Genomic DNA, 17,880 nt, shown 5'->3' on the forward strand with positions numbered 1-17,880 from the left:
TGAGAGCTTGTCCAAAAAAAAAAAAAAAAAACCCCACAGAATTATGAGGAAAGTACAGTCAGATTTTGACAATGATCATGTGTCACACCAAATACTGACGTTTAAGTTTGCTAGAATTCTACAAACAATGTCTTTGCCTCGTATCATTTTTCCTGTGCATTCACAAGTTTCATTATGTCACAGCACCCATTTCCTATGTTCCTAGGAAAATCTTGTGAAATTAGGGCTGGGTCAAGACTTTTGCACCGTAGTTATTTCAGTTTAAGTAATAGTCCCCCCCTTTACACAACTAAAGGTCTTTTAGTCAAAACAAGGCATTAAAGTCAGACTTGCACTCACATTTTACCATCTATTATAATCCAAGTGTTCATGCTTATTCATGTCAAACTTCACAATGATGGTCTAACAGTAAACAACCTGAAATAACATGACAGGAAACTGTGGAAAATGCAGACTGTTTATTTAAAACATCACTTGTTCATAAATCAGCTCGATTCCACAGAGGATACGGCTTCCAACAAAGCAACAAAACGGGAAGCTGCTGGTTTAAGGGAGGTCCACCTCTGGCTTTTCTGCTGAGGCAGTATGGGATGTGGGAATGGTCTCCGCTTTGCTCTCCAGGTCAGTCATGCTCATCTCCTTGCCTGCTGATGGTCCAGTTCCCCTGCAGCAAGAACATGTTTAATTCTGTGATGCAGAAAAGCTCTGTTCTCAAACTGTAGAGACACCAAGTTATTTTCGCTAAAAGTCTGAATAAGAATCAAGTTCCTGACTTTGTTTTTAAATGAAAATGATGCACCATCCATAACCACACTAACTTGGCAAAAATTAGATTATCCAAACGTAACAGCATAGTCTAGACTGGATAATTGAATCAGTGAATTACTATGCAAATTGTGCTGAGATTCATGGCCCAGAGACTGAAGCCTGCTCACTTTTCTTATAAACCATGTTGGATTTTTTTCTCTCAAATATTATGGTAGCAACACTACATTGCATTGGTTCAGTAGCAGACAAATGGACAGGACAAACATTTTTACTCCCGTTGACATCATTCCAAGTGGTTACGCCCAGTTTTAGCTTTGTAGTCACAGGAAAATATCCTAATGCAAAGATACTGTATATGGAAGGTGGGCAGACCATATAAGAAATGGAACCTGCTATCATGAAATCACCACTTGGTTTATGAAGTCTCATATGAAACCTAAGATGTGCATTTTTTGTTTTGACCATCTTGGCATTTTCATTGTACAGTGGTCCACCTTTCCCAGCTTCAGTGATTTTTTTGCAATTTTGCATGTTTTTTATTTTTTATTTTATTTTATTTTTACAGTGCGATGTCCTGATCGGCTGTAGGCCATTCTCAATCTCCTCCGTGCCATGTCTCCTGCACAGTTCAGAATGCGTTCAGCTTGTCAAATTCTCATAAATCTTGGAAGTGCTGTACTGTATGTTTGCAAGTTTTCTGACAAAACGTTTTGCAGCGTCAAAGGCAACCATGGGTGCCTTTGGTTTCATTCTATAATACTGGACTTATTGTTCTACGAATGTATGAACTTTTCTCTCTTGTTTAAATACTCTCAAAGTGTGAAAATGTTCATGCCTGTCTGAGAAAAGTGTATAAAGTGTGTAGTGAGGGGGTTTTATGACCTTAAAACAAATAAAAATAAAGTTGGCTACTTCACAGATTTCACCTATCGCGGGCTATTTTTAGAACTCAACTCCCGCGATAAATGAGGGACCACTGTACAATGAAAATAAAGGCTTATTCTATTCCATTTTGAAACCAGATGTGCCGACTAAGGGATTGATATGGCATTTTAAAACCCACACGCTTGAGATTATTCCAAATCCAAACAGATTTTTCACAAATGGACATCCGTTCTTGCAGATCACCACTATCCTTGTTTGCTGTATATGCTTAATTGAGAGCCAATAGAACTAACCTCCAATTAAACAGATTTCAAGTTATAAAATCAATATAGTAATAATATTTTAACCCACATCTAATAACGTTGATATAAATGCCATCCTGAGCGTTAGCATTCTGTTGCTAGCATTTCACACCATATAGCCACTGTGCCCAAGTCTTAGAGCTGCTATTAGAAGAGCTGTAAAATAATTATCACATCAAACCACCAGTAGGTTAATGTGTGCAAATGCTTCCCAGTAAGGTGTACAAAACTAAACATTGCTGCAACCCAAGGACACCATCTATTGCAAAGGGACAAATGTTGCCAAGTCTTGTAGCCCACCCACACCAAAACCCACGGAGAGAGAGCGAGCAAGGAAAAAGTTAAATTTGAGATTTAAATAAAGAAAAAAACAAAAAACCTTAAGTTGGCACTCTTCTTCCTCTTCACCAGCACTATTACAACAATGATCACAACTGCTGCACAGAGACCCACGGCAGCGTAGACAATGGGACCCTGCATGGTTTTCACGAGCCGGTTTTCACAGGAATCACCGCTGTAGCCCAGTGAACACACACATGTAGCAACTCCCTTCGTCTCTACACAGTGTCCGTTACCACTGCAGCGCCTCTGGCTGCACTGCTGGGCATCCAGGTTCACACGTTGAATGCTGACATTCAGTGTTGTGTTCAGACCTGTGACTTGTGAGACAGGAGAGACACTGGAAGGAGGAGGAGGAGAACTGTGAGGTTGAGTGGGAGCCAAGACCTCAGCTCCTGGGTACTGCTGGGTGCCAACACCTTTATGAAAGGGGGAAAAAAATAAAATAAAGTTTTAGCCATGGTGCAATCTACAGGAGCAGTTTTAGTCTTTAATTTTGTGTCCCACAGTTCTCATCGGAGTGGTCCGTGCAGTCTGCATGTCCATCGCAAAACTTCTCCACAGGCAGGCATGAGAGGTGATCGAGGCAGGGCCTGCTGCCAGCTGGGCAGTGTTGCTCTGGGCTGCACTGAGTGGCATTCAGAAGGATGTGGTCATAAGAGCACTTGCATGTGCGACTTGTTGGGGTGGCGAGGCACAAGTGCTCACAGTTCCCATTGTTTTCTGTGCATGGGTTAGAGCCTGATGAAATCAAGCAGATAATTAGGTATGAGGTAGTTTGGTTTTTTTGTACATGACATGTAGAAACATCTTTAAAAAGGGCAGGTTAGCCTTTCCAGGTGTTCCGTTTGTGGTTCTTACATACCCATCTGACTCCGTTTGCTGAATGCCTTTAAGCCGACCACTTGTGTGCCAACCTCAAACCATAATTTCTTATCCTGCTGAGCGTCTTTGTACCAGAGTTGGGTCTTGTCTGAAGGAACAAAAAGGTCAGTTGTACCACTAAATTATACTCAAAGATGTTGATTCCTGTGGAGCCATTATCCATGTTATGAAGTAGTCATTTACCAAAGCTGCTCGGGCCAAGATGTCATTTGAATTTTAGGAATTATAGTCAGTTATTACAGTACATGCTTGGACTCTTACCAGTGACTGTAATCCAGAGGAGGATGTTGTCACTTACAGCCACAGCAGCCAGGCCGTCATCAACCTTCAGCTCTGTATATCCAGATCCATCAATCAGGACAGAGCCAATGGTCCCCAAACCTGAGAACATTTGACTCAAGTCATTAAGAGAACAACCTATTGGAACAACAAAACTAAAGTAAACTAGTGTCAGCTTACTCGTGTCAGCCCAGAAAATGTTATCCCCATTATTAGAGAAGACCAAAGATGTTGGTTGGACAGCATCCTTCCACACCACTCTTTGCTCACCACCATCCATGCTGGCGCACACTATTGTAGCCGTGCTGCCCGTAGCCTCCAGATCCATATTCGTGAAACAAACTCTTCCACTGGGTGGGTGAAGAGCAATCGAACCCACTCTGTTGATCCCCTCCTTTATGAGAATGGCTGTGTATGTGCCTGTGACAGCAGTGACCTGCAGGTGGGGCTGTTTGTAACTGCTCCAATAAATGTTGAGTGTTATCCAGTCGACTGCCATGGCAGTGACGGCGTCATCCAGCAGCTCAAGAAGCTGGCCCTGAGACGTCAGGAGTGAGTCCTTCAGCCTGAAAGAGCTGAGTGAAGAAGTGGCATCATCTGTCACAAATAGAGTGCGTTCCTTGAGGATGTAGTCCATGAGATTGGCTTTGTTCACGCTCGGTATCTGCAGGGCCAGATGCTCGGGCCAGCCCTTCAGCTCGGCTGTGGTGTGTTGGGACTGCAAGTAGATCTACAGAGATTGCTGGGATTAGAGTCTTTATATAATAATTAAGCATTTATATAAAAGTCTTTCCATTTTTAATGGCATTACTCGATTAGTGATGTAGCTTGCTGTGTGATACAGCCTGTCCAGAAGGGCAGGGGTGGAGTTTGCTTCACTTTTGAGTGAAGTTCTGTTTTAACAATTAGTTTAGAGCAGAGCAATTTGCCAAGTAACCTTAATAGCATTTCCTAATAAATGCATCTAAATCCAGTTAGTATTTGTCCAATGACAATCTAATGTTTGCTTCTGTTCATCACCACAGTTGACTTTAGAATCAAACAAAGATGATGTGAATGAAGTGCATACTTTCAGCTGTGATTCAAGAAGTCTTCAAAGTCAAAATTCTAATTTTACTGTGGTGGTGTGCAGACGCAAAACAGAATGCTCAAGAGCCCAAAACCAAGGATACACATAAAGGAAAGCTGCATCAGTTATTTATACACCATTTCTAAAGCAAAAAAAAAAAAAGGATGCATTTTATACGTGTGTGTGTGTGTGTGATCAGTTTGATTTTGTCCTCTTTCAGAACCCAATTCCCACTTTGAAAGTTTCTACCCAGAGCAGATTGTTCCAATTTATCAGACATTTGAGTTGCATATCCATATACAGCATATTCTGCCAATGCAGGTTACACTGAGTAAAATTAAGGCGTTTAGCAAAACCTGAGTGACACTGGACAGAGACAGCAACAGCAGAAATGCCGAATTGACCAGGTTGGAGCAGTTGAGGTCATCCTCTGCCAGCAAGAGACCAGGGGGACACTTGCACACAGCCCTGGGCCCAGGAGCAAGCACACACATGTGGGAACAACCCATCTTCTTGCAGGGGTTCACAGTGCCCATCTGGAGCATTGGGTGGATGATCTAAAAGAAGAAAAAAAACTTCTAAGCCTGTTTGTAACATTTTAAATTAAAACTCTTCAGCAAGCTTTCCAGGACTAACCATTAGGGTGTGCCCAAAAACTTCTTAATTGCTTCCAACACAAAAAAAATAAAATAAAAATCTTCAAACATAATGGAATAGCTTTGTATGAGCACTTAACACATGAAAGGATCCAAAAATTGTACATTATGCCACCCCATTTCCTAACATGTTTTAATTCAACATCACTCCTTACCTTCACAGCAAAAGGCTGTCTGGGCCTTTTCAGCACAACTTGATGGTTTTTACCAGAGATTTTATGAGCAGCCTGCACCACTCGTTTCTTGGCATCAGACCAGTAGAGCATGTCATTGAACACTGCCACAGAAAAGGGGTTTGTGGTCTCCTTTATCTGTAGAATCTGAAAACGGCATTTATATTATTTTACATACACACACACACACACACACACACACACACACACACACACACACAAAAGGGTATTAGTCACCAGTTAGGTTAGACATTTTTCATTGCTACACAAAAATCATCATCTCTATATTCTTGAGTCATTTAGGGAAAAGACTTCCGTATGTAGTGCTGACATGAGACAGTTTTCCAATTTCATTGAACAATGTATGACTGCGCAATGACAATAAAGAGGTATCTTATCTAAAGTGATATTTTTAGTTATGGAAGGAGAGCGTGATAACTAAGAGGTTTGGAAAGAAAAGCATCTGGACTTCTTTAAGTCGATTGAAGAAGCTTCTGCCTCTGAAGAAGCTTCTGCCTCTGAAGAAGCTTCTGCCTCTGAAGAAGCTTCTGCCTCTGAAGAAGCTTCTGCCTCTGAAGAAGCTTCTGCCTCTGAAGAAGCTTCTGCCTCTGAAGAAGCTTCTGCCTCTGAAGAAGCTTCTTCAGAGGCTTTTCTCTTCAAGCTCCTTCGACTACGATGACTGAGAGCCTTCACAGACAGAGCTTGATAACCTTTACGCTAGAACAGCAGATTTGGGATAGGTTAAATAGATACATTTTACCCTAATGTCGTCGCCATCCAGAGTTGCAGATCCAATCGCCTTCAGTCTTTCATCTGTCCAGTAGACCCTCTCAGAGACTGCATCTACAGCCACACCACCCGGCCAGCCCAAACTCGAGTTCACCAGTGCCCTCCTCTCTGACCCATCCATCCCAGCACGCTCAATCTTCACTACATTACCAATCTCTGTCCAGAACATCAGCCTGATGAAATAAGAGACCACGAATGCCGCTTACTGCAAAAACTGAAACAGTTCTGTCTTTTTTTTTTTTTTCTTTTTTTTTTTTAATTCATATCAACCCTTTTTGTGGTAGCAGGGCAAGAGAGCGGGGCTGATCCAAGTCTTCATCCAAGATGATGCTTTGGTACAGTGAGCTTGCAGAGGCTGCTGCCAATCTGATGGCAGCAATATAACTCTTCACCCCATTGATCCAGTACAGATTCCTCCCGACCCAGTCCACAGCTATAGAATCAGCCTGAACACCTGTGGAAACAAGTGGCATCTTGTTTCCACAGGTGTTCCGTGATACAACTTTCAGACATGAGTAAACTGACATTCCTCTGAATGCTCCAGCCACATTCGAGTTGTACGAACCTTTAATCAGACTTCCTGTCATCTTCTGATCTAGAGAAGACCACATTATAGCAGCCATCTCCAGACTGACCCAGAAGACCTTCTGACCTTTCCAGTCATAGTCTAGAGACAAGACTGCCTTCTTTGCAGAAGAGGGCAATGTAACCAAGCTGTGACTACGCAAGCCATACAAGTAGATATCCGTTTGGATTGAGGACAACAGCAGGGGCTCACCTGAGGGATAAGAAAATGATCATAATGCATAAGTTATTCGACACCGAGGTTTTTTTGCTCCATTTCACCTTTTTAATGTTGATTTTAAAAAAATATAAGACTCAATAAATGTGAGCAAAATCTTGTGAAAAGGCAGGGGAGAGTCTTTCAGCAGAATGGCTAGATTTTTGTAATGCTATTAAACACATGATTTTGTGGTTTACATATTTGCCTGACACACAAAAGATGCCAGTTTGAGGAGAGCAGGAAGTGAGTCCCTCAGAGGGTTGTATCAGGAAAGTCCTCCAGATAAAAATCAAATATGCAGATCCATCTGCTGTTGTCACCTCTTCTGACTAAGGAAGCAGCTGAAAGCAGCTTTTGTATAAGGACATTACAAAAATAAAAATATTTCACCAACTGTGAGCCCACTGCTTCTCCTCCCTCTGATCCTTGCCCTTATTTGGCACGAGATTTCTTTGGGCAGCTTGTGAGCGTGAGAATGAAGTGAAAATGTGTCACACACCAGAAAAATGAGTGTTCCTCACCCTGTATTTACCCCCGCTTCCAGTTTGTGGTCTCCTGCATGTGGCTTAGTGTTTCAACAGACATGCATGCGTACTCGTTAAAAATGAAAATAAATAAAATGGGTGCAATTCCCAAAATGTCCCGCTACCCATATGGAAAAGAAATAGAAAAAGAAAAAAAAAAAAAAAACGTATAAAAGACTTGCATAAGATGTGGCCTACTTCATATAGTGAATCATATAAGGCTTATATGATTTACTCATGAAAGTGGCCACTTTCTCATTACTTTCATGTTGTTTTAGTAAGTATCCAAAACATACAAGTTTCATTTATATAATCTTTCAAGGGCTCTTATCTGTTTTCACTCGTGTGCTTTTCATACAAGTTTCACACAAGACAGATACAAACTTTACATATAAATCTGCTTTTGTCATATTTAACAGAATGTAGCAAGAATGTTATTAATCTTGAAATGGGGCATGGGCAAAAGTCAAACCCATTTGCTTTTGGTGTGGCTGCAGCGTGCTGACATTTTCAACTTTGTCCAGTTCCACTTCAAGAGTGACAACGCCATGCTGTTTATTAAAGGGAGCTTTACCAGTGATTTTGCAGTGGTGTCCATCTGCTTCCATTATAAAGCCCGGCTGACAGTCACATCTGTACGAGCCTGGAGCGTTGATGCATAGCTGACTGCACACACCTGGAGTCTGAACTTCACACTCATCAACATCAGCACAGGCCAGCCCATCCTCCATGAGCCTGAAACCTGCTGCACAGCGACAGCGCTAGAAACACCAAATGCAAATCTAACATTTAGATTACTCACTTTGAGTCACTGCAGGCTCATAGCCTTCATATACATCTTTACTGGATCAACAAAAGGGATCGTTTATCCAGAACAATCAGACTTTACATGGCAATATTGCTACATACACCCTTCAATCCATTTTCAGGCACCGTCTCTGCTGGGTAAATTTGATCGAGCACACAGAATTTTAAAGACAGACTTCTCACCGGTCCCTGAGGTGTGTTGTAGCAGCCATGGGAGCAGTGCATGATATTTTCCTCTGCACAGTCTGTATGGCAGCTTCCTCCCTCATCTGAGCCATCTGCACAGTTTGTCATGCCGTTGCACACCAGGTTTGGATCCAGACACTCCTGACTGCCACACTGGAACTGGTGAGGGGCACATGTTACAGCCGGACCTGTAAACATGAACAGCATTCATGTACACAAGTTTAAGCAGCAGTTTAAATTACATGACCATCCATTTACTACTCTTCAGCTAGAATTTACACATTACAGGCATTTTACAGCTCATATAACTAAACATCCCAATTTGAATTAAAGAATTGGGACAGTCTCATTTTGCAAATAGAATATTCTCAGACAAACATCGACATATTTTATGTCCTCTTTTATACTATGTGCTAAACAGATATAGCAGGTGGTAAAACTGGAATAAGATAAAGACCCTTACTGCTACAAGTTTTCACATTGATGTTTAATTCTGTGAATAATTCTAAATTTACTCACATTCAGTCTCGTCACTGCCATCATTGCAGTCCTTCATGCCATCGCACAGCCAGGCTTTAGGGATGCACTTGGTCTTGGATTTGCACAACCACTGGAACTCTCCACAGTTCACTGGAGCCACAGGACAATCCTGAAAGTCCAATTAAATTTTAATCATCTAAACATGCACTTTACCACTTCACTCCTGATCATGGAGGGAGAGAGAAAAAAAAAAAAAAAAACTGCAGGAGGCCAGCTGAACATTTAGCCCATCAGAGGACATGCAGCAGTTTTAAAGGAGAGTAAAGTACTATTCAACAACATGCAGAAACCCTGCTTCATGTCTTCTGAACCTGACATCTAAACTGTCAGAGGAAGAGGGGCATGACAGTAATACACCAACATCGATGTACACTGCAGCTAACATCTAATGTCTGGTTTTATTTACAATGATTTCCCCTTCATTTATCCACAAACAGGACCTGAACTAAATCACTAGCTCCTTACAAAAAAAAAAAAAACAAAAAAAAAAAAAAACAAACAAAAAAAAAAACAAAAAAAAAAAAAACACACCACTCCCCAAATCATTTTTAAAAGATTTTTTATGGTTGCTCCTCAAAGTTTAGCATGCATGAAGCTGCTTTTTAGCATCCACCTTCTCATCAGTGCCATCTCTGCAGTCCTGGTCTCCATCACAGATCCACTCCTGCACTAGACACTCCTTGCTCTGGGGACAGCGAAGTTTGGTCTTGCAGGCTGGCACTTTGGTGCAGTCTTCCTCATCCGAACGGTCCCGGCAGTCTGGGTGACCGTCGCAACGCATTGCGGCCAACACACACTGGCCGCTGGTACACTTGAACTCTGTGTCACTGCAGTCCTCCTTTTCTATATTGACAAGAGGGAGGCAAACAAAGCATTAAAGATTACTCATATGCAAGCAAAGCTGAAACCAGGTAGGACATTAGTATGCCCACATACCACACTTTGCCTCATCACTGCCATCAGAGCAGTCACTTTCCCCATCACAAAGGAAGCTACTGGGAATGCAGCGGCTTTTGTTGTCGCATTGATGAGAACAGCCCTCCATGTACTTTGTGCATTCTGCTTCATCCGAGCGGTCCTGACAGTGAGGCACACCATCACACACCTGGCTCTTCTCAATGCACATCCTTCCATGGGCACACTGGAACTGGTCTACAAAGGACAGATTGTATAATGATTTTTTATTAGGTTCACATTAATCTCTCACTTGGGCTCAGGCTTGTAGTGCATACATCTGTAAATCTACAAACACATAGACCATCCTACTGCATACACATTAGATTGTAACTGTCCAGCTTATCTGCTGATACAAATATCATCTGGCAGTTTGAGCTTCAGTTACAATAAGAGATTTTAATCCTAAATTCCGCAGTTAGGTCTACATTTATTGATCTGCATATAGTGCCCTGGCTCCATGTAATGTCAGAGTTTGCAGTGGCAATGCTGGGGGGCTCAGCTCCCAATCATAATGTCATATATGCAGTGCCTTGTAATTATCTGTGTCATGAAATTACCTCAGCATCGTCTTTCTGCCGCAGGAACAAGAGTTATTAGACTGTTAATGACAAACCTGGCTCTGTGTGAGTACACTGTAACATCATGACATCATCAACACTGGATATCTAGCCTGTTTTCATTCCATCCTGTCATCTATAGAAAAGTTAGAAAAATATAACTTAAGAAAATACTATCGCTATAGTAATTTTTAGGGGTGCTCTGATAGTAAAAAGCCAAAGTGTCAACTGGCCATGCACCAATACTGATGTGAAACTAGCGTTGCTCACTAGATGGCAGTAAAGCCATATTAATAACAAGCAGATGACAAACAGGTTACCCTTTTCACAAGACGATGAGCATTTTGCCTCATCTGAACCATCTCTGCAGTCTGCTTCACCATCACAGAAATAGTGGTTCTGGATACACTCCGAGTTGTCACTGCATGGTATGAAGCCGAAAGAACACTTAATGGGGTGAGAAGAGGTGGACTGTTTAGAAGGGCCAACCAAGACTGTAGGCACAGAGGTTGTAATGGTCTCTTCTTCCTTTTTGTTTTCTCCTGGATACATAATAAAAATAAAATACAGCAGGGAAAGCATTATAATTCAAAACCAAAAAAATAAACAAATGCACAAGTCCAACATAAAAACGAGTGTCAATTCAGTACTATAAATACATCAGAAGGTACCACAAGTGGCTTCATCTGTGCCATCTGTACAGTCCTCCTCGCCGTCACACAGGAAGTTTGCAGGCAGGCAGCGGGTCTTGTTGTCACAGTGATGAACACAGCCCCTCATTAGCGTCACGCACTGAAGCTCATCAGAGCGGTCCTGACACTGAGGTACACCGTCACACACCTGGCTCTTCTCGATGCACATCTTCCCATGGGCACACTGGAACTTATCTGCTTGTGTGCAGGCATTACAGGTGTTACAGTCACATGCACAATCGTAGTTCTTCATAAAACATAGTACCATAATAACCCCAATAGAGCACCTTGTCTCCAGAATTCTGGTTTACTTGTGGTATTTAAAAGTACAATAGGAGGCAAAGCCTTCAGCCTTTAGGTCCCTTATCTGTGGAACCAGCTCCCAGCTTGAATTCAGGAGATAGACACCCTTTCTACTTTTAAGATTAGGCTTAAAAGTTTCCTTTTTGATTAAGCTTAAAGTTAAGGCTGGATCAAGTGACCCTGAATCCTCCCTTAGTTATGCTGCACTAGGTCTAGGCTTCATTGAGTGTTTCTACTTCACTCACCATGCATTTAATCATTAGTTATTATCTCTGGCTCTACATCCCCTCACCCTGAACTGTTTGTGGCAGATGGCTGTCCCTGAGCCTGGTTCTGCCAGTGGTTTCTTCCTGTCAAATAGGAGTTTTTCCTTCCAGCTGTCACCAGGTGGTTACTTCTAGGGGGTAATCTGGCTTCCCCTCAATTATTGTATGGTCTTTATTTGTGCTTTCATGTGACTGCCGTTGTGATCTTCAACTACTTCTGCTACTCAATTTGTCTAATCTAACATACACACTGTCTCATACCTTTGCTGCATGATGTTTCACAATCCTCTTCATCTGAACCATCCATACAGTCCCGCTCTCCATCACACAGATACCTGTAGAGCACACACTCTGAACCATCTCTGCACAGTTTAGAGTCCCGGGTGCAACTTCTGAGACCACTTCCAGCAGAAAGAACTACATGAATTAAGTTGAGAGAAAAAGGACAAAAAAAAAAAAATGTAGTCACTGCAAAATTAGAAGGTCTAGAAAAGCAGTTTTGGTAGCCCCACACTCACCCTGTAAGGAGTCTGATAATAACACCAGAAAGAGAAACAAACATCCACCCATTGCCACAAAAAACAAACACAGGCCAAAAGAGGTGGATAGATGTAGCGTTTTATAATGACACCAGCTGAAGCCAATATAACCTAATTGAACACCTGCCTGAGGGGAGGAGCTATTGGTTCTGACTAAATTTTCAGCAAACCTGATAGCTCTAAAGATACATTTTCATAAATAAGCCGGAGTGAAAAATAAAACTTATCCTATTTTTCAATTTACTATTTAATTTTGTTGGGAAAATGTAAATAATGATAACCCAAGTAATAAAAAAAATGCTGCTATGAACCGGTTTTGCTTTCAATCCTCCGTAAACGATGACAGATATAAACACATGCTGTCAAATAAACAAAGAAGATTGTCAAGGACAAGAGCCAGTATTCAGTTACGTCTTCGTCCGATCCTCCAATCACGTTTTTGATAGGTGGGCCTAATCGCTTGCCCGTAGCCAACAGGTTTGTTGTGTTGTTCCGGTCTAGCTAACATAGCTAACTAGCTTGTGTAGCATTGGTGGCAAGTTGAGAAGAGCCTTGTCAAAATTAGCTGCAGTACAGCAGCGTTCATGTATTTTTATGTCACCAAGGCGTTTAGAGAGGCGCACATCTCTTCCTCGGAAACTGGAAGCTGGAATTTTCAGACTGGGGTAATTATTGGAACGTTTAGAGCGGCTTTCTTGACTTTGAAGCGTGTTGTTTTGTGTGGGAGATGTAGCTCCGGTAGCCAGCGGGAGACAGGGTCAGTTTGGAAGAGTTCGTCCAAGATGCTAGCTCATTTTACTATGTTTGAGTAAAAGACACAGAGAACGGGTAGCTTTATTCAACTGATGGACTACATTGTGTATACCCTTATGGTGACATTTTGTGAGATTGGATAAATTGTGTCTTATCTGTATTTGACTGCCTGATGGTAGGTAGAAAAGTAGCGCGACTTGACTGTTGCGCATAGGAGGCTGTTTCGTGGATCACAACAAAAGGATTTTTGGTAACAAGCTGGCAGCTAGCTTGCTTAAGCTAACGTTAGCTGCCTTAGCTAGATTATGAATTCTCCGTAAACTACCTATCGTTTATTGAATTTCATTATCTGTGGCTTTTATTTGCATTTCGCTCTTTGCTTGATTTATTACAGAAATTCACAAGCTAGCTCTGATAAACTGATTTGGTGGTGACTTGATCCAGGCAGGGCCCCTATCAGGCAGCTAGCAGCCGGCCTTCCAAAGCCAGTCAGTGTTAGCACTAACTGGCTGTCACAAAATGCTCTCACATTGATTTGATATGATTCACAGCGCCCTTTAACAGTTTGTCGTGCTAGTTTCTGGGCACGGAAGAGACACACCCGGTCTGCTAACTTCATTGTTTTGCAAGCTAAATAGTTGAGGTGCCAGGCAGTGTTTGACTAGCTAACATCAGGTGGGCATTTCTTTACTTCACACAAGATTCAGTGCTGCTGACAAAACGGTCCTGCTTATTTCTTTTTGAAGTAACGGTGTCTAGTACAATAGTGTGCAAAAGGCTTAAGCCCGCCCTATTTCTTAACATTTTTCTTTTGTTTTTTAAGTGGTTTTGAATAGTAGTTCTCCGAGCTTTCTGAGGGTGTTTCAAAGGTTTTCTTTGGATATTGGCTCCCTTTTTACTCATTTTTAGCCTAGACCCTGTCCCGTTGTTTGTTAAACCATTCTCACTGACCTATGACTCATTCATACATATTTGTATCTTAAGTGATGCCTAAAGTGTATCTTTAGGCAGCCTCATAACACAACTTGTTCCCATTCCTTTAGTTAAATATTTGAGAAATGCAAAAGATGACTTGCCAGCATAAACTAGTATTAAGTAGAAATAGCTGTGGTGTGCCACATTACACAAGAACTGGACTGGAAATCAGTGGCAACAGGTTTTATGGAGTGGTGAATTCAAATTCGAATTTCTTTTTGTTTATATCAATAAATACAGATATGGCATATTGGTGAGCACCTACAGCAATTTGTAAAACATGGTGGAGGCTCTGTCATGGCTTGGGGCTACATTTCCACTAGCAGTGTTTGGTGTCTTGTCAAAACCGGTGAAATGACAGGCATTAAAAAGTACCATCAAGAGCAAATCTGACTGGTTGCTGCTTAATTTTACAACATGACAGTGATCCCAAACACACTGCCAGTGCAGTAAAACCATTTCTGGTTATAAAAACACACACTGGAGCAAAGTCAGTCATGGACTGGCTTCCACAGATCCTTGACTTCAGCATTATTGAACAAGCATAGGATCATCTTGAGAGAGAACAGAACAAAAGGCAGACAAAATCCAAAGAATACCATCAAATGTCCTTCGGGAATCCTAGAGAATTATTCCCGAAAAATACTTAAAGACCCTAAAGGTTTTTGCCTTATAAACTGTATTTCATTTCTGTTTATGTTTGCACACATTTTAGTTAATCGCTACACTTATTTCCCAGTTTCCTAGAAAAAGTATAAAGACATGAAGGGTATCTCAAGACTTTAGCGTTTCACTGTATATGCCTGCCTGTTATTTTTATAAGCTTAAATGCTGTTGTTTTTCTGTAGTTTTTTTTGTAATGATGTACTTTGTGTATGCCTGTCTCCCAAGGTGTCCGTCTCTTCTGAGTTTACACTGCTAGCGGTGGAGTTCATCCTGTGACTCAGTGGTCAGTAGAGGGGCTCCTGAGAGCAAGGACCCGAAACTGTAGCTCCCAGTCCCCTCTTGTCTGTGTGTGAGAGAAAACTTGTATTAAGTCCTGTGGAGACTCCTGGCTTGTCCAGCTTAAGATGTCCTCCATATTGCCATTCACCCCTCCTGTGGTGAAGAGGCTTTTGGGCTGGAAGAAATCAACTAGCAGCCCGGGAGGAGCGGGCGGCGCAGAGCAGAACGGACAAGAGGAGAAATGGTGCGAGAAGGCCGTGAAGAGCTTAGTGAAGAAGCTGAAGAAGACGGGTCAGCTAGATGAGCTCGAGAAGGCCATCACCACACAGAACTGTAACACAAAGTGTGTTACCATCCCCAGGTACAATAATACTGCTGATTGTTGGTGATTCTGCTTTTTCATGTTTCTGTGACTAAAAGCTTTTATTATATTTGCTGTTAGACAGTTTGCATTAGTCCCATGGGAGAGAAACTCTGAAAGCTCAATTGATGTGGATCTTTGTCAGCCAGCCTTCATGACCCAGACTTGCATTCAGTGGGAACACCGTGTTAACAGACATCTTTCAATGATGTTCCACCAAGTACCACATCAAATGTTTGGATGTCTATAGATAACTGTTTTTTTTTTTTTTATCTCCTGAGAGTTGTTCTAGGACATTTAGGTTTTAGTGATAGAGTGACTGGCTCAGTGTGAATGAAATGGTATCTACGTCAGCTAAAAGTAATGTCATTCAAGCAGCTGTACTTATACTGGTTTGTTTTATAGCGTTTAGTGACTTTGATAGGTGTCACGTTGACATTAGGTTGTTATCATGCAGTTTCCTGCAGTAGAAATTGCTAATAACACAACTTGATATTATGAGCTAAAAGTTTCTGGGGTAAGTGGACTAAAATGGATTTCCAGCTTTGTCTTGAGCCAGACGACTCCAACTTTAAATGTCAGTTTAGAGATCCCACTGCAATCACGAAGTCTAATGCATGTTGTTGTGTATTTTTAGCTTATAATGCGTAGCATCTGTTATTGTCCTGTTATTCAGAAGCAACTACTCTCCATTTGTCTTAATTTCACATTTCTCTGCCCATTTTCTTGTCAGTGTTTTGAGAATGGAAAGGTTTTTTCTTCTTTTTCTTTTTTGCCAAGGTTGCCACCCCTTCTCTTGTGCCACTGTGTTCCTTCAGTGTTTGTTTGAATGTCTCCAGATAAGTTCTGACATAAACAATCATAGTGAAAGAGTTATTTTCAGTGTTTGATACAATGCCACAATGTGAAGAATGCCCTTTGTCTCACTCATTGTGCGTGCTAGCAAATTCCATGTTTGGGTTTTGCTTTTTTTCTCTCTCCCTTGATTCGGTTGAAAAAGGCTTCTCTTATTTGAAGTTCCCATCTTTCATTTTCAGAGCTGAAATTTGATGTCTTTCTTTTGCCATGAGACTCCAATAAAAGAGGCCTTTTAGTGTTTACATACCCATACTGATATTTCTGAATGAGTCATGTCCCATGTTTATCATTTGTTTTTTGTTTTTGTTTTTGTTGTTTTCTCTGTGTGCAGCAATTGCTCTGAAATATGGGGACTGAGTACACCAAATACGATAGAACAGTGGGATACATCAGGCCTTTACAACTACCCTGACCAAACCAGGTGACTATCTCAACTATTGTGTATACAACTTTGATGTGGGAGAGTTGTCATCATAGTGTTGGAGGTGACGGTTGCTGAGAACATCCTTGTTTCTCGTCAATCCATCTCCATTACCTCTCCTACCTGGCCATATTATGTATCACTCCTCCCCCTCTACCTCCCCTGTGTTCTGCCCCTCTCACCACCATCTCCTGTTTGCTGTTCAATCAGATCCTTGGACGGCCGTCTCCAGGTCTCCCACAGGAAGGGCCTTCCCCATGTTATCTACTGCCGTTTGTGGCGATGGCCAGACCTTCACAGCCACCACGAGCTGCGTGCCATTGAGGCCTGTGAGTATGCCTTTCACCTCAAGAAGGACGAAGTCTGCATCAACCCTTACCACTACCAGAGGGTGGAGACCCCAGGTGAGCCAAATCATGCCGTTTGAATGTGAGAAGTTGTAATGAATGGTGAGCGGCAACATTTTAAAGCCATTTTTCTAAATATGTAAATCTCTTCTGGTAACTTTTCCCCAACACTTCAGTGCTGCCTCCTGTTCTCGTGCCAAGACACTCAGAAATCCTGCCAGAGCTGCCACCTCTAGATGACTACACTCATTCCATACCTGAGAACACAAATTTTCCAACAGGAATCGAACCTCCAAACAACTATATACCAGGTGAGTTTGCTTCTTGTATTTACATCATGTCGGGAAAGAAAATGTGATTTGAGAGAAGACATGCTTTCAAGTTTTGTTCAAGATCACTTTTTTTGTGTGTGTTTCAACAGAAACACCTCCACCAGGCTACATCAGTGAGGATGGGGAGGCCAGTGATCAGCAGATGAATCAAAGTATGGACACAGGTACCCTAGACTAGTGGTCCTCCTTCTTTTCCTGTCTGTCTCACATCACTAGTCAGATGAGTCGCAATAGCTGCAGGTTATACCTGAATGCAGGTTGGAAGGTTGGTGCTTCGATCCCCGCCTGCTCCAGTTTGCATGTCAGAGTATCCTTGGATAAGATACTGAACTCCGATGCGTTCATTGGAGTGTGAATGTTAGATTGAAAAAGCTTGCTTCTATGTATGGGTAAATGAATGAGGCACGTTGTATAGTGTGCTTTGAATGTTCAGGTAGAGTGGAAAGGTTCTATATAAGGACCAGTCACCAGTTCAGTTACCATATATAACTTGTTTGAGTGATTTAAGTTGATAACTGAAGGTACTGAGTTTTGATTGATGATTATAATATTTTCTTAAGATCATTTTTGGGCATTTTTGCCTCTATT

The 17,880-nt window shown here is 41.8% G+C and overlaps 2 protein-coding genes across 5 annotated transcripts; one reads left to right on the top strand and one right to left on the bottom strand.

Moving 5' to 3' along the window:
* Positions 1 to 443: 443 nt before the first annotated feature.
* Positions 444 to 12,426, bottom strand: lrp13a (low-density lipoprotein receptor related-protein 13 a). The gene is made up of 20 exons (XM_086313394.1): positions 12,280 to 12,426; positions 12,023 to 12,178; positions 11,172 to 11,387; positions 10,821 to 11,042; positions 9,923 to 10,138; positions 9,600 to 9,829; positions 8,966 to 9,095; positions 8,444 to 8,634; positions 8,028 to 8,214; positions 6,711 to 6,923; positions 6,416 to 6,599; positions 6,117 to 6,318; positions 5,339 to 5,503; positions 4,884 to 5,084; positions 3,639 to 4,188; positions 3,441 to 3,560; positions 3,160 to 3,267; positions 2,802 to 3,035; positions 2,335 to 2,713; positions 444 to 664 (listed from the first exon to the last, which is right to left on the bottom strand). Exons 1-20 carry the CDS (start codon positions 12,329 to 12,331, stop codon positions 547 to 549), a joined length of 4,074 nt encoding a protein of 1,357 aa, XP_086169520.1. The 5' UTR covers positions 12,332 to 12,426; the 3' UTR covers positions 444 to 546.
* A 143-nt stretch (positions 12,427 to 12,569) lies between these two features.
* Positions 12,570 to 17,874, top strand: LOC147316847 (SMAD family member 2-like). 4 transcript variants are annotated; one of them, XM_086313397.1, is made up of 6 exons: positions 12,570 to 12,965; positions 14,920 to 15,334; positions 16,524 to 16,613; positions 16,824 to 17,017; positions 17,137 to 17,271; positions 17,382 to 17,874. In XM_086313397.1, the coding sequence occupies exons 2-6, from the start codon at positions 15,099 to 15,101 to the stop codon at positions 17,468 to 17,470; spliced, it is 744 nt and encodes a 247-aa protein (XP_086169523.1). In that variant the 5' UTR covers positions 12,570 to 12,965; positions 14,920 to 15,098; the 3' UTR covers positions 17,471 to 17,874. The 4 variants fall into 4 exon arrangements, with proteins under 4 accessions (XP_086169523.1, XP_086169526.1, XP_086169527.1 ...); XM_086313400.1 differs by lacking the exon at positions 12,570 to 12,965 and adding an exon at positions 12,989 to 13,057; XM_086313401.1 differs by lacking the exon at positions 12,570 to 12,965 and adding an exon at positions 13,065 to 13,228.
* The last annotated feature ends 6 nt before the right edge of the window (positions 17,875 to 17,880 follow it).

This window comes from Aulonocara sp. 'chitande type north' Nkhata Bay, linkage group LG12 (genome assembly GCF_057382095.1).
Source record: "Aulonocara sp. 'chitande type north' Nkhata Bay isolate Kocher_YH1m ecotype deep benthic linkage group LG12, A_spYH_male_GT1.1, whole genome shotgun sequence".
NCBI lineage: Eukaryota > Metazoa > Chordata > Actinopteri > Cichliformes > Cichlidae > Aulonocara > Aulonocara sp. 'chitande type north' Nkhata Bay.